At 39.5% G+C, this 24,086-nt stretch overlaps 2 protein-coding genes across 4 annotated transcripts in view; both read left to right on the forward strand.

The window, feature by feature from the left end:
* Positions 1 to 211: 211 nt before the first annotated feature.
* Positions 212 to 24,086, forward strand: part of LOC103507925 (tubulin gamma-1 chain-like) — a 36,622-nt gene continuing 12,747 nt past the window's right edge. For 2 of the 3 annotated variants that reach the window (XM_026822660.1, XM_026822662.1), the window contains exons 1-9: positions 212 to 304; positions 1,063 to 1,209; positions 1,779 to 1,915; positions 2,340 to 2,534; positions 9,026 to 9,137; positions 9,824 to 9,955; positions 10,676 to 10,858; positions 14,346 to 14,379; positions 15,131 to 15,297. In XM_026822660.1, the coding sequence (XP_026678461.1) occupies positions 284 to 304; positions 1,063 to 1,209; positions 1,779 to 1,915; positions 2,340 to 2,534; positions 9,026 to 9,137; positions 9,824 to 9,955; positions 10,676 to 10,858; positions 14,346 to 14,379; positions 15,131 to 15,297 (1,128 nt within the window). In that variant the 5' untranslated portion in view covers positions 212 to 283. Of the gene's footprint in view, positions 305 to 1,062; positions 1,210 to 1,778; positions 1,916 to 2,339; positions 2,535 to 3,183; positions 3,296 to 3,851; positions 3,984 to 4,709; positions 4,893 to 9,025; positions 9,138 to 9,823; positions 9,956 to 10,675; positions 10,859 to 14,345; positions 14,380 to 15,130; positions 15,298 to 24,086 lie in introns of all 3 variants that reach the window. The other variant, XM_026822661.1, reaches the window with a different exon arrangement.
* Positions 17,328 to 19,351, forward strand: LOC103507926 (heat shock protein 70 B2). The gene is made up of 3 exons (XM_026822664.1): positions 17,328 to 17,679; positions 17,987 to 18,198; positions 18,953 to 19,351. Exons 1-3 carry the CDS (start codon positions 17,535 to 17,537, stop codon positions 19,349 to 19,351), a joined length of 756 nt encoding a protein of 251 aa, XP_026678465.1. The 5' UTR covers positions 17,328 to 17,534.

Below are 24,086 nucleotides of genomic sequence, written 5' to 3' on the forward strand. Positions count from 1 at the left end.
TCCAAAGACGGTGGAGGTGCGGGGAACAACTGGGCTTCCGGTGTTTTCTTCCATCATTTGTAATTTTCTTATGGATCTAAGATAATAATGGATATTATAAATTTAACCATTTTCTTCCATCATTCGTAATATTCTCCTCTACAACTAGGCATCTAAAAATGGCTACTTGTTAATTTGTAATATTATTTGTATTCTGTCTTGTGATTTCTTACAGGCAGATGACGAGCACTACATACCACGGGCAGTACTCTTGGATTTGGAACCTCGTGTGATTCACACCATCATGAATTCACCTTATGCCAAGGTAAATGATATGGCATTCTGGGTGAACTCAGTCTTGTGAAACCAACTAAGGAGCTGGATAAAAAAAAAGTTGAATTCACCAGTATTTTTTTAGTCCCTAGAGGCTAAAAAGAAGGTTGGTGAAACCCACCATCAGTTCTGTAAAGGACCTTATTTGTCAAATGGGTTGCCCTTCTAATGCTTAATTTAAAGTAAGGGATATGGGATCCAGGGTGCACTCAGTCTTGTGAAACCAACTAAGGAGCTGGATAAAAAAAAAATAAAAAAATGTTGAATTCACCAGTATTTTTTTAGTCCCTAGGGGCTAAAAAGAAGGTTGGTGAAACCCACCATCAGTTCTGTAAAGGACCTTATTTGTCAAATGGGTTGCCCTTCTAATGCTTTATTTAAACTTCTCTCAATCTTTAATATGTACTCCTGGCCTTCCTCTCTCTCTTTTCCCCCTCCTGTCCCACTCTTTAGGGTCTCCAGATCAAATTTTTAAAAAGTAGGACATTTGGTTCCAAAAACCCGGACATTCCATCGAAAACCCGGACATTTCCCAAATTTAAACTTCTCTCAATCTTTAATATGTACTCCTGGCCTTCCTCTCTCTCTTTTCCCCTCCTGCTCCCACTCTTCCTCTCTCTCCCTTCCACTCTTTTGTTCTCTTTCTCCCTTCCTCCTCTCTCTTTTCTCTCTCTCTCTCTCACTTCTATTTCCCACTATCCACCTCTATTGTTTTTTTTTTTTTTACTTTTTTACACTTTCTATTTTCAGTTGTACAATCCAGAAAACGTGTACCTCTCCAAAGACGGTGGAGGTGCGGGGAACAACTGGGCTTCCGGCTATTCACAGGGCAAGAAACTACAGGAGGAAATATTCGACATCATTGATAGAGAGGCCGATGGGAGTGATAGCTTGGAGGTGAGTGTCCTGGGTTCAATTCCAGCAAAAAAAAAAAAAAAAAAAAAAAAAAAAAAAAAAAAAAAAAAAAAAATTTGGTGTTTTCCCCCCCACCTCTATTTTTTTTTTTTACTTTTTTACACTTTCTATTTTCAGTTGTACAATCCAGAAAACGTGTACCTCTCCAAAGACGGTGGAGGTGCGGGGAACAACTGGGCTTCCGGCTATTCACAGGGCAAGAAACTACAGGAGGAAATATTCGACATCATTGATAGAGAGGCCGATGGGAGTGATAGCTTGGAGGTGAGTGTCCTGGGTTCGATTCCAGCAAAAAAAATCTTTTTTTTTTTAATATTAGTATTTTACCGCCGTTTTTATTTCATAGCAATGAAACAACTGCTACATTAGACTCGTGTGGTCTGTGTCGTAGCATGCCCATCCCATAGTATGCCTGTCATCAGATGGGCAAGAAGAGACACAATACTTCCCATTTATGTACATAATATGGAGTTTTTTCTTTTCATAAACCATTTTTTAAATTTATATTTGTAACAACACTTTTATAAAATAAATTCTTCTCTGTTTTGCAGGGTTTTGTCCTCTGTCATTCCATAGCTGGAGGTACAGGATCAGGCATGGGCTCTTACCTGTTGGAACACCTGGCTGATAGATTCCCCAAGAAGATCATTCAAACTTACAGTGTGTTCCCAAACCAGGATGAAATCAGGTGAGTGACATAGGTGTTTGTGTGAAGTCTAGGTATTTTAGGTCTATTGACTCAAACGTTCAAATGTTTTTGGTTGACTTTGTGTATTTCATTCTCAAAATAAGTTACTTCTTGCAGAAAGGATAAACTTTCTACTTTTCCATTTCAATTTCATCATTATTATTTTGAAGAGGTTTGATAGAGGGAATCGTAACAACAGAGGTCTTATCGTTCCGAAAGTGAAGTAAGGATGACAAGATGGGATAAAACCAGGCGTTCCAAGGACGAACCTCATCTGTTCTGGAAATCTAACCGCGACCTAGCGCTTACAAGGCTTTTTCCGAACTCTTTTTTCCATTATTAATTAATGAATGTTAATAATATGTAGCAAAGTAAGTGTTAAACAAAGTTTCTCACTATATAATTATTTACTTCCCCCTTCCAGTGACGTTGTGGTGCAGCCGTACAACTCCCTGCTCACTCTCAAACGACTCACCCTGAACGCGGACTGTGTTGTCGTTCTGGACAACACGGCCCTGAATCGAATTGCCTGTGATCGTCTCCACATTGAGAACCCGTCGTTTGCTCAGATCAACTCCCTTGTGTCCACCATTATGGCTGTGTCTACTTCTACACTCAGGTAAGAAGATTAACTAGGATTTAAGAAATATTTAGAAAAAATAACAATAATATTGGACCATTTGTAATACTTTTTCAACACTTTGTAGTTTTTTTTTTTTTTTTTTTTTTTCATAAATTTAACCGTTTTCTTCCATCATTTGTAATTTTCTTATGGATCTAAGATAATAATGGATATTATAAATTTAACTGTTTTCTTCCATTATTTGTAATTTTCTCCTCTACAACTAGGCATCTAAAAGTAACTACTTGCTAATTTGTAATATTATTTGTATTTTGTCTTGTGATTTCTTACAGGCAGATGATGAGCATTACATACCACGGGCAGTACTCTTGGATTTGGAACCTCGTGTGATTCACACCATCATGAACTCACAACAAAGATAAAATCAACAGGGAGTATGAGAATTGAGAGAAGTTAAAGTTTTCCCATACTTCCATATAGACTTTATTTTTTTTAGTCGGATTATTTTCTCGAAAATTTCTTCCCTCCGACCATTCTTGTTGGCATTGAAACATTTGCAATCAAAAAACGAGTACCTACAACAACAAATTTTTCGTCGATGGTTCAATTCGAACCCGGGGCCTCTCTCTTGTACAGATTTTTTGTCAGGTTTTTAAATGCATTCAACTGTACACTTCTGTTTCAGGTATCCCTCCTACATGAACAATGATCTCATTGGTCTCATAGCGCCTCTCATTCCTACACCTCGTCTACACTTCCTTATGACAGGATATACACCACTGACTGCAGAACACGAGGTAAGCAAAGGTCCTGGGTTCGAAATCGTAATGTCAACATTTTGGACTTATTTCCAGTTTTTTTTTCTTTTTTTTACAATACTCTGACAGAGTACAGGTACGAATATTTTTTTTTTGGGTGTGATAGAAAGTCTCCAGCCTTTCTTGGAAGCACTAGGTCGCCGGTTTGATGCCCGGTCAGGGCGAACTTTATCCTATCCCACATAAAGTAGGTCCGCCAGCCTAGTTAGCTTGTATGGTAGCGCACCTGCTTTGTAAACACTAAGTCGTGGATTCGATTCCCGCCCGGCGTGAAGTTTATCCCAAACTGATAACGTTCTTTCTCAGAGCGCCTGGCTTTCTCCTATCCTGTCTTCCTTTTCTCTTCGATTTTACGACGATAAGATATCCCTTCTTACAGTTCCCTCCAGTTTAGGATAAAGTTTTCTCAAGTAAAAAAAAAAGAAAATAATATTAGGAGGATTGTTTTTATTTTAGGGGTCGATTCTAGAAAGTCCCAAGTTCATTTAAATTTGGAGTTCGTTATTTTACCATCTACATATTTTGCCCTCTCCAGGTTGCTTCCATTCGTAAAACCACAGTTCTGGACGTGATGAGGCGACTTCTGCAGCCGAAGAATATGATGGTGTCCACAGCACCGGACAGAATGAGTCAACATTGCTACATGTCTATTCTCAACATTATACAGGTAAGAATAATGTTCTCAACATTATGATAGAGGGAAGACCGGATAGGAGAAACCCAGCCGTTCCGAGAACCAACCTTATCTGTTTAGGATAAGATCCGCCCCGTGCGGGAATCGAATCCACGGCCTAGCACTTACAAGTTAGACGGGCAAGTCTCCAAAGTCCAAACTAACTAGGTTGGCATGAAAAAACCTTTTTGCATTGTTTTCTGTATGCTACCTACCTTGTTGTAGTTTAACATGCAGCTTACAGGATAGGAGAAACCCAGCCGTTCCGAGAACCAACCTTATCTGTTTAGGATGAAATTCGCCCCGTGCGGGAATCGAATCCACGGCCTAGCGCTTACAAGTTAGACGGGCAAGTCTCCAAACTAACTAGGTTGGCATGAAAAAACCTTTTTGCATTGTTTTCTGTATGCTACCTACCTTGTTGTAGTTTAACATGCAGCTTACCTACCTTGGTACCTAGTTGTACTTTGATTTTAATGCAGGATTAAGATAAATTGACGTTGTAAGATAGTTACCTTCTGGTTTTATTTATAATAACACAAGGGGCTGTATATATTTAGGACTAGCTTTGGATAAGTCCTATGGGAAAAGACAGACACACACGCGGACACCGAAGCGAATACAATAGCCCGTCTACTATACCTTTTTTACTTTTTTTTTTATTACTATCGTAATAATAAAGGAAGGACGGACTAAAAACTATTCTATTCTTTCCCTCAGGGTGAGGTAGACCCATGTCAAGTACACAAATCCCTACAGAGAATCCGAGAGAGGAAACTGGTCAACTTTATCCCGTGGAGTCCGGCCGGTATTCAAGTAGCACTGTCCAAGAAATCACCCTATGTACCTACCTCACACCGTGTCTCGGGCCTTATGCTTGCCAATCATACCAATATATCCTCGGTAAGTACTCTCGGTCTTCAACTCTGGAGGTCGCGGGATCGACTCCTCAAATTAAAAAAAAAAAACCGCCTATTTTTATGTCATGAAAAAATTGCTATTTTGGATTTAAGATGGGTCATGCCCCGCATCACCCGCATGTAATACATCTCTAAGAGTAAGAGCCTATTGAAATATTTGCAGTTGACCAGAAATTTTTCGTTTCTTTGAGCATGATTTGAGTCCTACCTATCGACACAGTCTTCAGATTTTTGTTTAAAATTTTCTAGAATATTTTATTCTTTGGACTTTTCTAGAATATTCTATTCTTTGAACTTTTCTAGAATATTCTATTCTTTGAAATTTTCTAGAATATTCTGTCCTCTGGATTTTCTAGAATATTCTATCTCGAATATTTCTAGAATATTCTATTTTTTAATTTTTTTCTAGAATATTCTATACTTTGAATTTACTAGAAAACCTATTTGTGAAAATTTCTAGAAAATCCCATGGATAATTGGATAATGACATCTGAGATACATGATTAGGTATTATTTTCACTCAGTAATATTAGTGTAAAAACACGGTAATTGGTAGCTCTTTAGTTAGTTACGCTTCGACACTGGTTTCTATCTTAGATGCGTTATTCAGTTTGAGTCAGGGCTTCTCAAATGTGGCAGGCGCAAGAAACGAAGAAAAAATTTTAAGTTCACAACTTTTAGTTTAGGTTTTCTGAAATGGGCCATCCATTCAAAATATTTACCCAAATGTGTAAGCTCAATTATGTAAATAAATATGTTATAATCTCATATATGAGCATCATCGGGCCTTCAGGGCCTCTGAGGCCAGCCAATCACTATCAGGTAGACCTGACAAGCACACCTGATCAGGTTCGCCTGTCAGGTCTACCTGATACCTGATGAGCACACACACTATCAGCTAGACCTGACAGTGAGTGGCTGGCCTTAGACTACCACTTTTCTCGAGTGAGTTCTATGTTGCTAGAACAATCCCATCCAGATGTTAACCGAACGCAACGTTTCTTCACCTACCTTCAATGCCCATAACACTGATTTTTTATAAAGATTTTTGATAGAGGGAACTGTACGAGTGTAAGGTCATATAAGGTGTTATCGTCCTGAAATCGAACAAAGAACGAACCAGCCGTTCCGAAAATGAACATTATCCGTTCAGAATAAAATCCCCTCCGGGCGGGAATCGACCCTGCGGCCTAGCGCCTACAAAGCAGACGCGCTACCAACCAAGCTAACTAGGCTGGCCCGCAGCATTGAATAATGAGGGAGAAAGTTGAGAACCCCTGTATGTAATATTGAGGTAGGTTAAGAACAGGCGTCTTGTGTCCGGTGTTCATGTATCAACTTTTTTCACTTTTCTCTGGCCTGTCAGGTCTACCTGATACCTGATGAGCACACTCACTATCAGCTAGACCTGACAGTGAGTGGCTGGCCTTAGACTACCACTTTTCCGAGTGAGTTCTATGTTGCTAGAACAATCCCATCCAAATGTTAACCGAACGCAACGTTTCTTAACCTACCTTCAATGCCCATAACACTGATTTTTTATAATGATTTTTTGATAGAGGGAACTGTACGAGTATAAGGTTATATAAGGTCTTATCGTCCCGAAATCGAACAAAGAACGAACCAGCCATTCCGAAAATGAACATTATCCGTTCAGAATAAAATCCCCTCCGGGCGGGAATCGACCCCGCGGCCTAGCGCCTACAAGGCAGACGCACTACCAACCAAGCTAACTAGGCTGGCCCGCAGCATTGAATAATGAGGGAGAAAGTTGAGAACCCCTGTATGTAATATTGAGGTAGGTTAAGAACAGGCGTCTTGTGTCCGGTGTTCATGTATCAACTTTTTTCACTTTTCTTTCCAGAAGTATTTAATACTCCATTTTTCCGCCCAGTGGTCGAGTGAACCAGGGGATTTTTTTTAGATAATCAGTGAATAATTGTAGAATTATTGTTAATTAGATGAAATAGGTGAGCAATTGTAGAACTCAGTCAGAAAAACGGACCATACAGAGCTCCCGATTGCTCAAAAACATACCAGCAAATTTCCTCTATGTGTTGAAGATGTGTACTCGATTTAATTGAAATGGAAGGGTTTGACGCAAAAAAGGCCTTATAAATTTTAACCTATCTGTATTAATGTTATGACTTATAAGTCGTTTTTGCTTTAAACTCCGCATTTGTACTAATACTTTTTACCCCAAGCGCAGAAAAAACGTGTTCTGTGCTTGGAGCGAAAAGTGAGGAGTGCGGAGTTGTTCTTGGAACAGGCCGGCCCTGCTTTCGTGTAGAATTTTCCAATGGGCGTTGAAATTTAAGCAAGGTCGAGGTTGATTTCAATTCATGTACATCACGGTCGATAAAATGAGATTATCATTATATTCGTGTCAATTGCGCCTGTGTTTGGGATGCACCGGTTAACCCGACAACAAAGATAAAACCAAGAGGGAGTATGAAAATTGAGAGAAGTTAAAGTTTTCCCATACTTCCATATAGACTTTATTTTTTAGTCGGATTATTTTCTCGAAAATTTCTTCCCTCCGACCATTCTTGTTGGGCTTTGGAAAGAGGGTATCTCTTGGCAACTGCCAAAACGGGAAGCGTTCTTGGAACAATTCCGGAAGGAGGAAATGTTCCTGGAATCTCTCGATGAATTGGATGACTCCCGGCGAGAAGTTGATGAGCTGGTCCAGGAGTATTGTGCGGCGACCCGACCCGACTACCTGTCCTGGGGAGGTACTAATACTTTTTACCCCAAGCGCAGAAAAAACGTGTTCTGTGCTTGGAGCGAAAAGTGAGGAGTGCGGAGTTGTTCTTGGAACAGGCCGCAGGTAAGCTCCGGCCCTGCTTTCGTGTAGAATTTTCCAATGGGCGTTGAAATTTAAGCAAGGTCGAGGTTGATTTCAATTCATGTACATCACGGTCGATAAAATGAGATTATCATTACATTCGTTTCAATTGCGCCTGTGTTTGGGATGCACCGGTTAACCCCTCAACAAAGATAAAACCAACAGGGAGTATGAGAATTGAGAGAAGTTAAAGAAAGTTTTCCCATACTTCCATATAGACTTTATTTTTTTTAGTCGGATTATTTTCTCGAAAATTTCTTCCCTCCGACCATTCTTGTTGGGCTTTGGAAAGAGGGTATCTCTTGGCAACTGCCTCAATCCCCAATTGCCTTTCAGTCACACTATTTAATTTTATATGTAAGTGCGTAGTGAGCTTTTTCAAAGAATGAGCTCTGCACAGTGTTAACTCTTGAAAAATTACTTGTTTCCCTAGAAGGTGGTATTGCCAGAATTTCCTTTGGTGTACTTCGATACACTTGGTTCTGACATCATTGAAATATTACAGTATGAAGTGTAATAACATACCTACACCAACAGTCCATCACAATTATTTGTGTTGGTGTATGTCACCAACTCAGCTCTGTGCGTTGGTGTGTGTCACCAACTCAGTTATGTGTTGGTGGGTGGATGCTCCCAGCAGGGCTGCAAGTCGATTTGGAGCTAGTATCTACGTTTTCATAGATGTTAAAATCACTCTATAGCTGCTAAGGTCTTTAGTGACGCAGAATTGAGATGCACTAATAAAACACAATTATAAATCTTATTATTTATGTCGGTGTTATTACATGGTATTACGTTGCATGAGTCATTCGTAACCCATAGGGCAAGAGCCGCCACAGCGAAGCTACTAGTATCCTAGAGAAACTGAAGAGGTTGAAATATACCAGTGAGGGTGCTTCGAGGTTCCATCAAGGCCCGGGGATAGCAGCTTAACTCCAAACACAAAAAGCCCACTCCGAGGCTTAGGTGTAGGGGCGAACAGCCCTAAAGGATGGGTTAAGCTTCTACGAATCTACAATCTACAATGTCTCTCATCAGATGGTGATAAGAGACACAATATTTTCCTTTTAGGTGCTGGGTCAACACGAGAACACCGATATCTAGAGAATATTTGGGGCCAGAAAGTACCTCATTGAAACATTTGCAATCAAAAAACGAGTACAACAACAATTTTTTCGTCGATGGTTCAATTCGAACCCGGGACCTCTCTCTTGTACAGATTTTTTGTCGGGTTTTTAAATGCATTCAACTGTACACTTCTGTTTCAGGTATCCCTCCTATATGAACAATGATCTCATTGGTCTCATAGCGCCTCTCATTCCTACACCTCGTCTACACTTCCTTATGACAGGATATACACCACTGACTGCAGAACACGAGGTAAGCAAAGGTCCTGGGTTCGAAATCGTAATGTCAACATTTTGGACTTATTTCCAGTTTTTTTTTCTTTTTTTTACAATACTCTGACAGAGTACAGGTACGAATATTTTTTAAACTTGGGTGTGATAGAAAGTCTCCAGCCTTTCTTGGAAGCACTAGGTCGCCGGTTTGATGCCCGGTCAGGGCGAACTTTATCCTATCCCACATGAAGTAGGTCCGCCAGCCTAGTTAGCTTGTATGGTAGCGCGCCTGTTTTGTAAACACTAAGTCGTGGATTCGATTCCCGCCCGGCGTGAAGTTTATCCTAAACTGATAACGTTCTTTCTCAGAGCGGCTGGCTTTCTCCTATCCTGTCTTCCTTTTCTCTTCGATTTTACGACGATAAGATATCCCTTCTTACAGTTCCCTCCAGTTTAGGATAAAGTTTTCTCAAGTAAAAAGAAAATAATATTAGGAGGATTGTTTTTATTTTAGGGGTCGATTCTAGAAAGTCCCAAGTTCATTTAAATTTGGAGTTCGTTATTTTACCATCTACATATTTTGCCCTCTCCAGGTTGCTTCCATTCGTAAAACCACAGTTCTGGACGTGATGAGGCGACTTCTGCAGCCGAAGAATATGATGGTGTCCACAGCACCGGACAGAATGAGTCTGTCATTTTACCATCTACATATTTTTCCCTCTCCAGGTTGCTTCCATTCGTAAAACGACAGTTCTGGACGTAATGAGGCGACTTCTGCAGCCGAAGAACATGATGGTGTCCACAGCACCGGACAGAATGAGTCAACATTGCTACATGTCTATTCTCAACATTATACAAGTAAGTATTCATACGTACATTGTTAATTGACCATCAATTGATTGATTGTTGGCATTGATTATACATGGACACAGCCTTACAGACAATAGGGGTACAAAGGACATAAGGTATTCACGTGGTAAGGATAGATTTCAGTGATTAATTCGGCTTTCTCTGTTTCAGGGCACTATGTTATTCTAACCTTCATACCTATACCTACCTTGCTGTCAAGTTCTTCTTTGTCGTTCATTGTTGAGAGATATCTTCTTGTGGGCATTCACCATGCCTTGTGAAATGATAACATTGCAGTTGGGCCAATGTGGCAACCAAGTAAGTATTAAGTGATTCAGTGAACTGTAGAACTCACGCAGAAAAAATAACTCAAATGGGTCCTCGAAGGACACAGCTTAACGAAAAAATGTGTTTATTAAAAAGGTCCTCAGAAGACCCAATTTCCTTAATCTGTTAAGAGAGTCATGGTGAAACAAATAAATAAACTTAACAAGTTATGGCGAAACATTTTTTCCCCTCTCTTTCTAAATACGAGTGTTTCACCGCCGTTTTTTTCGTAGCAATTAAACAACTGCTACATTGGACGCTTGTGGTCTGTGTCGTAGTTTAATATGCAAATGAACTTACCAAATATCAACAGTCAAACTAAAAGGGAAAATTGTCGAGATAAAACTTCGAACTCTCTTAATTCGTTCAATAACAAGATCTTTTTGTATTGTTTTCCATCAGGGTGAGGTAGACCCATGTCAAGTGCACAAATCCCTACAGAGAATCCGAGAGAGGAAACTGGTCAACTTTATACCGTGGAGTCCGGCCGGTATTCAAGTAGCACTGTCCAAGAAATCACCCTATGTACCTACCTCACACCGTGTGTCGGGCCTTATGCTTGCCAATCATACCAATATCTCCTCGGTAAGTAGAATAGAATATACCCTGTTTATAGTATAGTATAGAATAATAGTAGAATAGAATATGCCAGAATGAGACTGAAAAGTCCCTTTACTCCCGCAGTCTAAACAAGGTCCTCTGGTATCCAAGTAGCGCTGTCCAAGAAATCACCCTATGTACTTACCTCACACTTTCCCTAAAAATTTCCAACACAAACCTTACTTTTCCTGGGGTAATACATTCCTAAGTAGCCTATTGAAATATTTGCAGTCGTCAGTCGACAAGAAAAAAACGTTATTTTGAGCATGATTTGAGTCCTACCTATCGACACAGTCTTCAGATTTTTATTTGAATTTATCTAGAATTTTCTAACCTTTGAAATTTTCTAGAATATTCCATTCTTTGAAATGAATTTTTCTAGAAAATCACATGTATAAATTTTAGTGTATAAAACACGGTAATTGTAGCTCTTTAGTTAGTCACGCTTCGTCACTGGTTTCTATCTTAGATGCGTCATTTAGTTTGAGTCAGGGCTTCTCAAATGTGGCAGGCGCAAGAAACGAAGAAGAAATTTGAAGTTCACAACTTTTAGTTTAGGTTTTCTGAAATGGGCCATCCATTCAAAATATTTACCTAAATGTGTATGCTCAATTATGTAAATAAATTTGTTATAATCTCATATATGAGCATCATCGGGCCTTCAGGGCCTCTGAGGCCAGCCAATCACTATCAGGTAGACCTGACAAGCACACCTGATCAGGTTCGCCTGTCAGGTCTACCTGATACCTGATGAGCACACACACTATCAGCTAGACCTGACAGTGAGTGGCTGGCCTTAGACTACCACTTTTCTCGAGTGAGTTCTATGTTGCTAGAACAATCCCATCCAGATGTTAACCGAACGCAACGTTTCTTCACCTACCTTCAATGCCCATAACACTGATTTTTTATAAATATAGTATAGTGAAATCCCCCGCTCTTATTTAATATCTCCTCTTTAATGTTTAATTTCCTTGGTTAGGTAAGTACCTACGTAGTAAAATAAGCAAACCAAAATTTTCTAAGACCTAAACAGCAGTTTTAAGTGGGTTTTAGATAGGTACTAAAAGCAGGTATAGGTACATAGTACACCTACTGTTCCATCAATTTTTATCGGACGTGAGGTGAGAGTGGTGAAATCCTATCTTAAAAAATACTTTTAATACCTACTTATTCAAGGTAAGAATTTTTTTGGGAAAACTTACCAATCAGTCTTTCAGTGTCTGTGAATGCCACATAGCTGGGGGTTGTTCGGTTTCCTTGATCATTGGCGATGATTTCCACTTTACCCTGCTGGAACACTGCCACACAGGAGTAGGTGGTTCCCAGATCGATTCCGATGGCTGGCATGATGTTCAGATGGTCTCACAAATATAAAAACTTGAATGTATTTAAAAAGAAAAAGATCACTTAAGATGTTCACAAAAAATTGGACTGTAGTAAATCGCACTTGGTAAAAACTTGTAAAATATTCGCTTTGAAAAATTCGCTTGAGGTTTCACTTGGAAAATCGACAAACTTCAAATTTAAATGAACTTGGGATTTTCTAGAATCGACCCCTAAAATAAAAACAATCCTCCTAATATTATTTTCTTTTTACTTGAGAAAACTTTATCCTAAACTGGAGGGAACTGTAAGAAGGGATATCTTATCGTCGTAAAATCGAAGAGAAAAGGAAGACAGGATAGGAGAAAGCCAGGCGCTCTGAGAAAGAACGTTATCAGTTTGGGATAAACTTCACGCCGGGCGGGAATCGAATCCACGACTTAGTGTTTACAAAGCAGGTGCGCTACCATACAAGCTAACTAGGCTGGCGGACCTACTTTATGTGGGATAGGATAAAGTTCGCCCTGACCGGGCATCAAACCGGCGACCTACCTATGACCTACCTACCTATGAAACCTAAACCCTACCTATGAAAATAAATAAGACCTTGTGACTGCGGGAGTAAAGGGACTTTTCAGTCTCATTCTGGCAGTATAAACAAGGTATATTCTATTCTATTCTATTCTAAACTTGAGGGAACTGTAAGAAGGGAGATCTTATCGTCGTAAAATCGAAGAGAAAAGGAAGACAGGATAGGAGAAAGCCAGCCGCTCTGAGAAAGAACGTTATCAGTTTAGGATAAACTTCACGCCGGGCGGGAATCGAATCCACGACTTAGTGTTTACAAAGCAGGCGCGCTACCATACAAGCTAACTAGGCTGGCGGACCTACTTTATGTGGGATAGGATAAAGTTCGCCCTGACCGGGCATCAAACCGGCGACTAGAAGTATTTAATACTCCATTTTTCCACCCAGTGGTCGAGTGAACCAGGGGATTTTTTTTAGATAATCAGTGAATAATTGTAGAATTATTGTTACTTAGATGAAATAGGTGAGCAATTGTAGAACTCAGTCAGAAAATCTGCCCATACAGAGCTCCCAATGGGGCACAACCAAATGAAAATTTTTTTCGAGATAGAGTCCTATTCCGATGTAAAAGTACCCAAAAAGTGCATTGGCGCACTCAAAAACATCCAAAACGGTCCCTAAATCCTCTAAAATGTCGCAAAAAGGTCGCAAAAAATAACGTTGAAACAGCCATGGTTTACGCATGAACTGACGTCATCACGAACTGACACATGAACCGACGTCATCACGAAAAAATGGCTGCCCGCGAAAATTATAGGGGCTCAACCAAATGACAATTTTTTTCGAGATAGAGTCCTATTCCGATCCTGCTTCCAGAAGGTACGATTCGGCCGTTATTCCGGACCCAAGTTCTGCAATTTCGGGCTATACTGGGAAAAAGCTCAAAAGGAACTAGCGCTTCTGACGACTTTACCTTTAGTCACAGGTCCCTCAAAATTCGCAGACAGCTTTGGTAATAAATGGTGATCAAAAGTGTCCGCGGGCCGAACCTCGAGAAACGTACGGTTCGGCCGCTATTTAACGCCAAATCATTGAAAAAGCTCAAAAAGAGTTCGCAATTCTCAGGCCTATAGATTTCAACCAAAGTCGCTCGAACTTGGCACAGAGGTTCGATATATTATGTGGATTGAGACGGTCCGACAGACCTAGGTCTCAAGCTTTTTCGCCACACACGGTCTATCAGACAGTTTGAGCGGTGAGCTCACTATTTTTCAGTATTTAATAATATGGACTCCCTTCTTTGTTGTTGCAGGACCAAGTTAAGCCTCACTAAATATCTGCTCCCAATCCTGGCCAATCGTCATCAGACCAACCAAGCCATTCCAGAACAACAAGCATCCAATCAGTAGAACTGGGTGGATACTTACTACAACTCGGTCGCTACTCAGCAGGATTGGGTCGCTACTCACTACAACTCGGTCGCTGCTTAGTAGGATCGGTTGCTGCTTCCAGAAGGTACGATTCGGCCGTTATTCCGGACCAAAATTCCGCTATTTAGGGCTGTACTGTAACTCTACAAATCGATCCTATTCTATTATACTCCTCTTTTTTCTCCCAGTTGTTCGACCGTTGTCTGAGTCAGTATGACAAGCAGAAGTATTTAATACTCCATTTTTCCGCCCAGTGGTCGAGTGAACCAGGGGATTTTTCAAGATAATCAGTGAATAATTGTAGAATTATTGTTAATTGGATGAAATAGGTGAGCAATTGTAGAACTCAGTCAGAAAAACGGACCATACAGAGCTCCCGATTGCTCAAAAACATACCAGCAAATTTCCTCTATGTGTTGAAGATGTGTACTCAATTTAACTGAAATGGAAGGGTTTGACGCAAAAAAGGCCTTATAAATTTTAACCTATCTGTATTAATGTTATGACTTATAAGTCGTTTTTGCTTTATTGGGTCGCTACTCACTACAACTCGGTCGTTACTCAGCAGGATTGGGTCGCTACTCACTACAACTCGGTCGCTACTCAGCAGGATTGGGTCGCTACTCACTACAACTCGGTCGCTACTTATTATGTGGAAAAATATCCTTGGGCCCTGTTTAGGTACGGTTCGGCCGTTATTCCGGACCAAAATTCCGCTATTTAGGGCCATACTGTAACTCTACAAATCGATCCTATTCTATTATACTCCTCTTTTTTCTCCCAGTTGTTCGACCGTTGTCTGAGTCAGTACTGGGTCGCTACTCACTACAACTCGGTCGCTACTCAGCAGGATTGGGTCGCTACTCACTACAACTCGGTCGCTACTCAGCAGGATTGGGTCGATACTTACTACAACTCGGTCGCTACTCAGCAGGATTGGGTCGCTACTCACTACAACTCGGTCGCTACTCAGCAGGGAAGCGGGAAGCGTTCTTGGAACAATTCCGGAAGGAGGAAATGTTCCTGGAGTCTCTGGATGAATTGGATGACTCCCGGCGAGAAGTTGATGAGCTGGTCCAGGAGTATTGTGCGGCGACCCGACCCGACTACCTGTCCTGGGGAGGCGCTAAATCTGAGGAAGTAAGTAAAAATTGATTTTTATTTAAAATAGGAGATAATAATAATAATAACAACAATAAGTTTATTCTTTCATTCTTTACAATATTCTTCATCATCCCTCTAAGTACTTCTGTAAATTAGATTATCGATAGAATACTTAGTAGATAACTGATGAAAGGCCAGGATAGGAGAAAAGCCAGCTCTCCGGAGAACGAATTTTATTTTTTTCTAAAGCTCTTTGGTCTTATCGTCCAGAAAGTAAAGGGAAAAGGAAGACAGAATTGGATAAAGCCAGCGCTTCCGAAAACCTTTAAAATAGGAGATAATAATAATAAGTTTATTCTTTCATTCTTCATCATCCCTCTAAGACTCTAAGTACTTCTGTAAATTAGATTATCGATAGAATACTTAGGAGATAACTGAAGAAAGAAGGACAGGATAAGAGAAAAGCCAGCTCTCCGGAGAACGAACTTCATTTTTTTCTAAAGCTCTTTGGTCTTATCGTCCAGAAAGTAAAGGGAAAAGGAAGACAGAATTGGATAAAGCCAGCGCTTCCGAAAACGAACTCTGTTCGCCCCGGGCGGAAATCCAACCCGCGATCTAGCGCTTACAAAGCAGGTGCGCTACCTTTCAAGCAATCCAGCCTGGTATTATATGTTCAAGTTATGAATAAGAATAAAACTCCTTATTCGAAAAAAAGAAAGAATAACGGATAGTGAGCGTATAATGAATAAGAAGAAGGTATAAGGGACGGACTATTGTATTCGCTTCGGTGTCGTCTGTCTGTCACTCTGTCTGTCCCCATAGAAGGACTTATCCAAATCTATATGTTCAAGTTATGAATAAGAATAAAACTCCTTATTCGAAAAAAGGAAGAAAGAATAACGGATAGTGAGCGTATAATGAATAAGAAAAAGGTATAAGGGACGGACTATTGTATTCGCTTCGGTGTCGTCTGTCTGTCACTCTGTCTGTCCCCATAGAAGAACTTATCCAAATTAGGTAAGCTCCGGCCCTGCTTTCGTGTAGAATTTTCTAATGGGCGTTGAAATTTAAGCAAGGTCGAGGTTGATTTCAATTCATGTGCATCACGGTCGATAAAATGAGATTATCATTATATTCGTGTCAATTGCGCCTGTGTTTGGGATGCACCGGTTAACCCCTCAACAAAGATAAAACCAACAGGGAGTATGAGAATTGAGAGAAGTTAAAGAAAGTTTTCCCATACTTCCATATAGACTTTATTTTTTAGTCGGATTATTTTCTCGAAAATTTCTTCTCTCCGACCATTCTTGTTGGGCTTTGGAAAGAGGGCATCTCTTGGCAACTGCCTCAATCCCCAATTGCCTTTCAGTCACACTATTTAATTTTATATGTAAGTGCATAGTGAGCTTTTTCAAAGAATGAGCTCTGCACAGTGTTAACTCTTGAAAAATTACTTTTCGTTTCCCTAGAAGGTGGTATTGCCAGAATTTCCTTTGGTGTACTTCGATACACTTGGTTCTGACATCATTGAAATATTACAGTATGAAGTGTAATAACATATCTACACCAACAGTCCATCACAATTATTTGTGTTGGTGTATGTCACCAACTCAGCTCTGGGCGTTGGTGTGTGTCACCAACTCAGTTATGTGTTGGTGGGTGGATGCTCCCAGCAGGGCTGCAAGTCGATTTGGAGCTAGCATCTACGTTTTCATAGATGTTTAATATCACTCTATAACTGCTAAGGTCTTTAGTGACGCAGAATTGTGATGCTCTCATAAAACACAATTATAAATCTTATTATTTATGTCGGTGTTATTACATGGTATTACGTTGCATGAGTCATTCGTAACCCATAGGGCAAGAGCCGCCACAGCGAAGCTACTAGTATCCCGTTGCTAAGGTGCGAGAGAACTAGCGATAGGTTGAACAAGGACAGAGAGAGAATTCAACCAATCAGCGCGCAGTAAACATCTTCCCTAGCAACCAAAGTGCGTCTCGAATAATCTCGAACCTTCCACAATTTTCGAGAAACGTTGGTTTGAATATAAAATTTGCAACCCGTGCCGGTCAGAATTCAGTTCAATTTTGACAAGCTTTCTGATAAAGTGAATTTTCCAAGTGAAACCTCAAGCGAATTTTTCAAAGCGAATATTTTACAAGTTTTTACCAAGTGCGATTTACTACAGTCCAATTTTTTGTGAACATCTTAAGTGATCTTTTTCTTTTTAAATACATTCAAGTTTTTATATTTGTGAGACCATCTGAACATCATGCCAGCCATCGGAATCGATCTGGGAACCACCTACTCCTGTGTGGCAGTGTTCCAGCAGGGTAAAGTGGAAATCATCGCCAATGATCAAGGAAACCGAACAACCCCCAGCTATGTGGCATTCACAGACACTGAAAGACTGATTGGTAAGTTTTTCCTACAAGTTTCATGCCTACCTTGAATATTTTTATACATAAAAAAAATCCTTGTAAAAATTCATTGTTCCTACTTTCTCTCAAGGAAGAATTAAAAAAAAAAAAAAAAAAAGCTAAGCCTCTTTCTCTGAAGTTACATGAAGTATTTGAAAATATTCTTGTGCAATCAATCAAAATTTGAGAAAATTCTAGTGAAATCGTTATTTTTTCCCGATGGAAAATACTTGATCTGTTGGTATAGGACATTACATTTTCCATCCAATTTAATATCTAACCAATCCATTTTCTTCCTTTACAGGCGATGCAGCTAAAAACCAAGTCGCCATGAACCCAAGGAACACAGTATTTGATGCCAAACGACTGATTGGGCGCAAATTTGATGATCCCAAAATTCAACAAGACATGAAGCACTGGCCTTTCACTGTGGTGAACGATCGCTCCAAACCCAAAATCCAAGTTGAGTTCAAAGGAGAAAGAAAGACTTTTGCACCAGAGGAAATCAGCTCAATGGTAAGTTGAATTTCGAAATTGAAATTTTCTCTAAAAATGTAATCAATTGTGTGTCGTTGAGACATTAAAAAAAGAGGACTGAGGCCGTGGTTATGAACAGGGCCATCGTAGGCCATCGTCGGCCTTTTTGCGTGTAAAGTTGGCGGGAAATTCGAATTTTTGATTTTTTTTCGCAACTTGTACAATCTGAATTCATTTTTTACTTTTTATCTTTAGTTTGCACGTTTATATTATACTTTTCATTTAAATTAGATATTACAAACAAGCGAATTACAAAGCAAACAAAAATAAATATAAAATGAATTTTAAAAATTGCCGCCGGGACAGCTATCTCACGTCGTCCGAGCTCATCTCAGCCCTGTTCATAAAAGAGGACTCAAGTTAAAAATTGTCTTCAAGGGAGCCATAAAAACTTGTACATATGGGTTAAACATTTCAAATTCTTTATTTTATTTTATTTTAATTTATTATGGTGTGTCAACACTTTCAAATTCTCGAAGAGTTTTTAAGTCTCGAGTATTTTCTTCAACTTTTAGCTTAGTTCTTTAGTGTAATAAAACTTAATATTCTTTTGTTTCTCGATGTTCCAGGTGCTAAAATTGTCTTCAAGGGAGCCATAAAAACTTGTACATACGTATGGGTTTAATATCTCAAATTATTGAAGAATTTTCAAGTCTCGAGTATTTTCTTCAACTTTTAGCTTAGTTCTTTAGTGTAATAAAACTTAATATTCTTTTGTTTCTCGATGTTCCAGGTGCTGACCAAAATGAAAGAAACCGCCGAGGCATATCTAGGTCATTCAGTCCGAGATGCTGTCATCACAGTGCCCGCCTATTTCAATGACGCCCAACGTCAAGCTACCAAAGATGCTGGAGCCATTGCTGGTCTTAACGTGATGAGAATTGTAAATGAACCCACAGCTGCGGCCCTAGCCTATGGTCTAGACAAGAATCTGAAAGGAGAACGGAATGTGCTTATCTTTGACTTGGGAGGCGGAACATTTGATGTTTCTATCCTGAGTATTGATGAGGGAGCCTTGTTTGAGGTGCGATCTACTGCAGGAGACACACACCTGGGCGGTGAAGACTTTGACAATCGACTGGTGTCACATCTAGCGGAGGAGTTCAAGAGGAAGTACAAGAAGGATACATAGGAAAAGTATACGTTATGTTAAATGTAAATAAAATAGAGCCAGCATAGTTAGATTTTAAGGTTATCAGCTTAACTCCAAACACAAAAATCCCACTCTGAGACTTAGGTGTAGGGGCAACTGCCTCAAAGGATGGGTTAAGCTTATACAAATCTAATTTGAAGGTAGCGTGCTTGCCTTGGAAGCACTAGGTCGCGAGTTTGATTCCAGCCGCGGGACAACAACTTGTATTCTCCTATCTTGTTCTCCTTTCTCTCTTCAATTTGGCTACGATAAGACTTCCCCATTGTTACAGATTCATCAAAACTCTAAAACGAAATACCTAAAAAGGGACAATGTAACTTTAGCCTGACCCAGTAATGCAAGTAGAGACTAGACAGACACTGCTAACATAGTTTATATTGTTTTTGTTTTTTTCTTCAGCCCGTTGTGTCTCTATTGGGTCGAATTTGATCCGATCTTGTGGAATGGTGTGGGGGTGTCCGTAAATTACGGTTTTCTTTTCTTCTCTCCTTTGTTCATTGTACCTTCTTGTGTCATTTATTCAACGAACGAAGAGAGTTTACAGTTCCCTCTGTCAAACCTCTTAAAAAAAGTAAATAAAATAGAGCCAGCATAGTTAGATTTTAGGTTATCAGCTTAACTCCATTCTCACACAAAAAGCCGACTCTGAGGCTTAGGTGTACGGGCAACAGCCCCAAAGGATGGGTTAAGCTTATACGAATCTAATTTGAGGGTAGCGTGCTTGCCTTGGAAGCACTAGGTCGCGAGTTTGATTCCAGCCGCGGGACAACAACTTGTATTCTCCTATCTTGTTCTCCTTTCTCTCTTCAATTTGGCTACGATAAGACTTCCCCATTGTTACAGATTTATCAAAACTCTAAAACAAAATACACTAAAAAGGGACAATGTACCTTTAGCCTGACCCAGTAATGCAAGTAGAGACTAGACAGACACTGCTAACACAGTTTATATTGTTTTTGTTTTTTTCTTCAGCCCGTTGTGTCTCTATTGGGTCGAATTTGATCCGATCTTGTGGAATGGTGTGGGGTGTCCGTGAATTACGGTTTTTCTTTTCTCCTCTCCTTTGTTTATTGTACCTTCTTGTGTCATTTATTCAACGAACGAAGAGAGTTCTACGTTTTTACGATTTCGGATTTAGTTTGTATGTTCTTCAGCACCTCTCTAACCTGAAACGGTTCGTCTAATTTTGATGACATTTATGGTTTTTCTTTTCTTCTCTCCTTAGTTCATTGTACCTTCTTGTGTCATTTATTCAACGAACGAAGAGAGTTCTACGTTTTTACGATTTTGGATTTAGTTTCTATGTTCTTCAGCACCTCTCTAACCTGAAACGGTTCGTCTAATTTTGATGACATTTATGGTTTTTCTTTTCTTCTCTCCTTAGTTCATTGTACCTTCTTGTGTCATTTATTCAACGAACGAAGAGAGTTCTACGTTTTTACGATTTTGGATTTAGTTTCTATGTTCTTCAGCACCTCTCTAACCTCAAACGGTTCGTCTAATATTGATGAAATTTCCCATAAATGTTCATCACATAAAGGAACTTTGTTCAACAGATTTTGGGCCGGACAGGGCCTTTGGCAGCCACGTACGGTTCATTTCAAAGTTTTACGGTCCACGAACCTTATCTGTATAAGATAAAATTCGCCTAGATTGCGAATCGAATCCGCGACCTAGGCTTAACGCTACCTTGCAAGCTAACTATAAACTAGGCTATTTTCCAAGCTGACTAGGCTACCATGTGATTATTTTTCCTGTTAGATGAGTTAGCCAGTAGCTACCAGCTAGGAGGAAGACATCAACGGGCTAATCCTGTTCTAAAGCTGAGCTAACTGTTCTTTTTCGCTGATCTCCCGCTTCGAAATTGCTCGCGGCCAGGATTTTATCTCGAAGATAAAACCTGTGAAAATAAAAAGTTGCTTCCGATCAGTTTAGAATCTTGTTAGAACCTTGTTAGTAGTGGAAGCTTTAATGAGAAGGCAGTTCAGTGTGTTTGTGAAAGCTGGTGAAACTTTAAACGGTGTCGAGATTTATCTGTTTAAGATAAAATTCGCCTAGATTGCGAATCGAATCCGCGACCTAGACTTACCAGGCGCTACCTTGCAAGCTAACTATAAACTAGGCTATTTTCCAAGCTGACTAGGCTACCATGTGATTATTTTTCCTGTAAGATGAGTTAGCCAGTAGCTACCAGCTAGGAGGAAGACATCAACGGGCTAATCCGGTTCTAAAGCTAAGCTAACTGTTCTTTTTCGCTGATCTCCCGCTTAGAAATTGCTCGCGGCCAGGATTTTATCTCGAAGATAAAACCTGTCAAAATAAAAAGTTGCTTCCGATCAGTTTAGAATCTTGTTAGAACCTTGTTAGTAGTCGAAGCTTTAATGAGAAGGCAGTTCAGTGTGTTTGTGAAAGCTGGTGAAACTTTAAACGGTGTCGAGAAATGATTGATTGATTGAATCTGAACAATATCGATCAACATTTGAAACTTGAAGCACTTTATCCTACGCTTTTGTATTAAATGAAGTGTTTATCGGAGTTTTACATGAAAGTCTAATAAATAATTCACATTATTTCAAGTAATAATATCTTCATTAGGATTAAAGTAAATGTCCGACAAACATTTGATTTAATACAAACTTTAATTGATAAAAGTATCTGAATTAATTAATAAAATAGTAGAAATAAATTTAAAATAATTGGTCTAAAATTAATTGCCTTTTTTCGACGTTTGGCTTAACGCTACCTTGCAAGCTAACTATAAACTAGGCTATTTTCCAAGCTGACTAGGCTACCATGTGATTATTTTTCCTGTTGTCGATACTATTCAGTAACACTGGGTCGATACTATTCAGTAACACTGGGTCGATACTATTCAGTAACACTGGGTCGAATAGTATTGAGTCGGTACTTGCTATCAATACTGGCCAATCGTGAGCAAACCTACCAATATCACCCCTCTCCAAAACAAGGAGGTTTCGCTGAGTTTTATATCGTCGCTACTAAGTTAAATTCGGTCGCTACTTGCCTCCAATACTGGCCATCCGTCACCTAATGGCACTTAATCCCTATTTGGTATCCTAAATTGCATTTAGTCGCTAAGTAGCTTAGTTACCTTGCCTCCAATACTGGCCATCCGTCACCTAATGGCACTTAATCCCTATTTGGTATCCTAAATTGCATTTAGTCGCTAAGTAGCTTAGTTACAATTGAGGATGTAGATACATACTGTAGTTTTATCCTCAGGAGGCTGAATGCACCCCGATATAGTCGATGTCATGTGCAAATGGTCACCTGTCCAATTGCGGACCACGGTGGGCGTTGCTTATCTTTTATTCAGTTATAGTTAGCTTTGCTAGATACTGATTTACTTGATTTGCATCAAATGTAGATACATACTGTAGTTTTATCCTCAGGAGGCTGAATGCACCCCGATATAGTCGATGTCATGTGCAAATGGTCACCCGTCCAATTGCGGACCACGGTGGGCGTTGCTTATGTTTTATTCAGTTATAGTTAGCTTTGCTAGATACTGATCTACTTGATTTGCATCAAATTGGAAGTACATAGCTTTGAGCTAGTGGAATCTCAAAATAAGTTAGCTGAGAACCACAAATAAAGTTTTTTTTTTCTAATTTAAATATTATAGATGTGTTTGAATTAATACCATCCTCGGAATTAATACCACCACCTACCTCGGTGGTGTAGTGGTCAAGGCGCTCGCCTGGTAAACAGGAGGGCGTGGGTTCAATCCCAGCTGAGGTATGGAATTTGATGTGTTTGAATTAATACCATCTTCTTCTTAAGGTGCCGATCCGCTTCGGATATTGGCGATCATCATGGCGATGCGCACTTTGTTGGTGGCAATCCTGAACAGTTCTGCTGAGCTCTTCTCAAACCAGGTTTTGAGGTTTGCCAGCCAGGAAAAGTCTTCTTCTTCCTGGAGTTCTTTTCCTTCTATTTTTCTTTGCAGGATTTATTTATTTACTCACAACAATATACGGGCGGACCCTTTACTATCTACATATAAATGTGAGCCCTATCTAAAACCTAAAAAAAAGGATGCGTTGGAGTAGCCCATATCGGGGGTGGTTCCGCATTATATGTCCCAGGAATACCAATAATAAATTTGAGATTAAATAGGTAAATAATATCTATTTATTTAAACTTACTGACGATGACGTTAAATAAATCTTCTTAAAATAAAGAAAATAAAAATGAATAATCACAATGATGATAATAATTTGTGGTTCTCAGCTATTTCTTTAATTTATCTTATTATTGATCTTCTTCTTCTTCTTAAGGTGCCGATCCGCTTCGGATGTTGGCGATCATCATGGCGATGCGCACTTTGTTGGTGGCAATCCTGAATAGTTCTGCTGAGCTCTTCTCATACCAGGTTCTGAGGTTTGCCAGCCAGGAAATTCTTCTTCTTCCTGGAGTTCTTTTCCTTCTATTTTTCCTTGCAGGATGCGTTGGAGTAGCCCATATTAGTGGTGGTTCCGCATTATATGTCCCAGGAATACCATCTATTTAATAAATAATAAATTTGAGATTAAATAGCTAAATAATATCTATTTATTTAAACTTACTGACGATGACGTTTAATAAATCTTATTAAAATAAAGAAAATAAAAATAAATAAAAAAGGAATTTTAATTGTGTTGAGCATTAAATGCTTGTCACAAATGTCCTTCCTCGCTTGATAAACTACGCT

Source organism: Diaphorina citri, unplaced genomic scaffold (assembly GCF_000475195.1).
Source record: "Diaphorina citri unplaced genomic scaffold, Diaci psyllid genome assembly version 1.1 scaffold351, whole genome shotgun sequence".
NCBI classification, from domain to species: Eukaryota; Metazoa; Arthropoda; class Insecta; order Hemiptera; family Psyllidae; genus Diaphorina; species Diaphorina citri.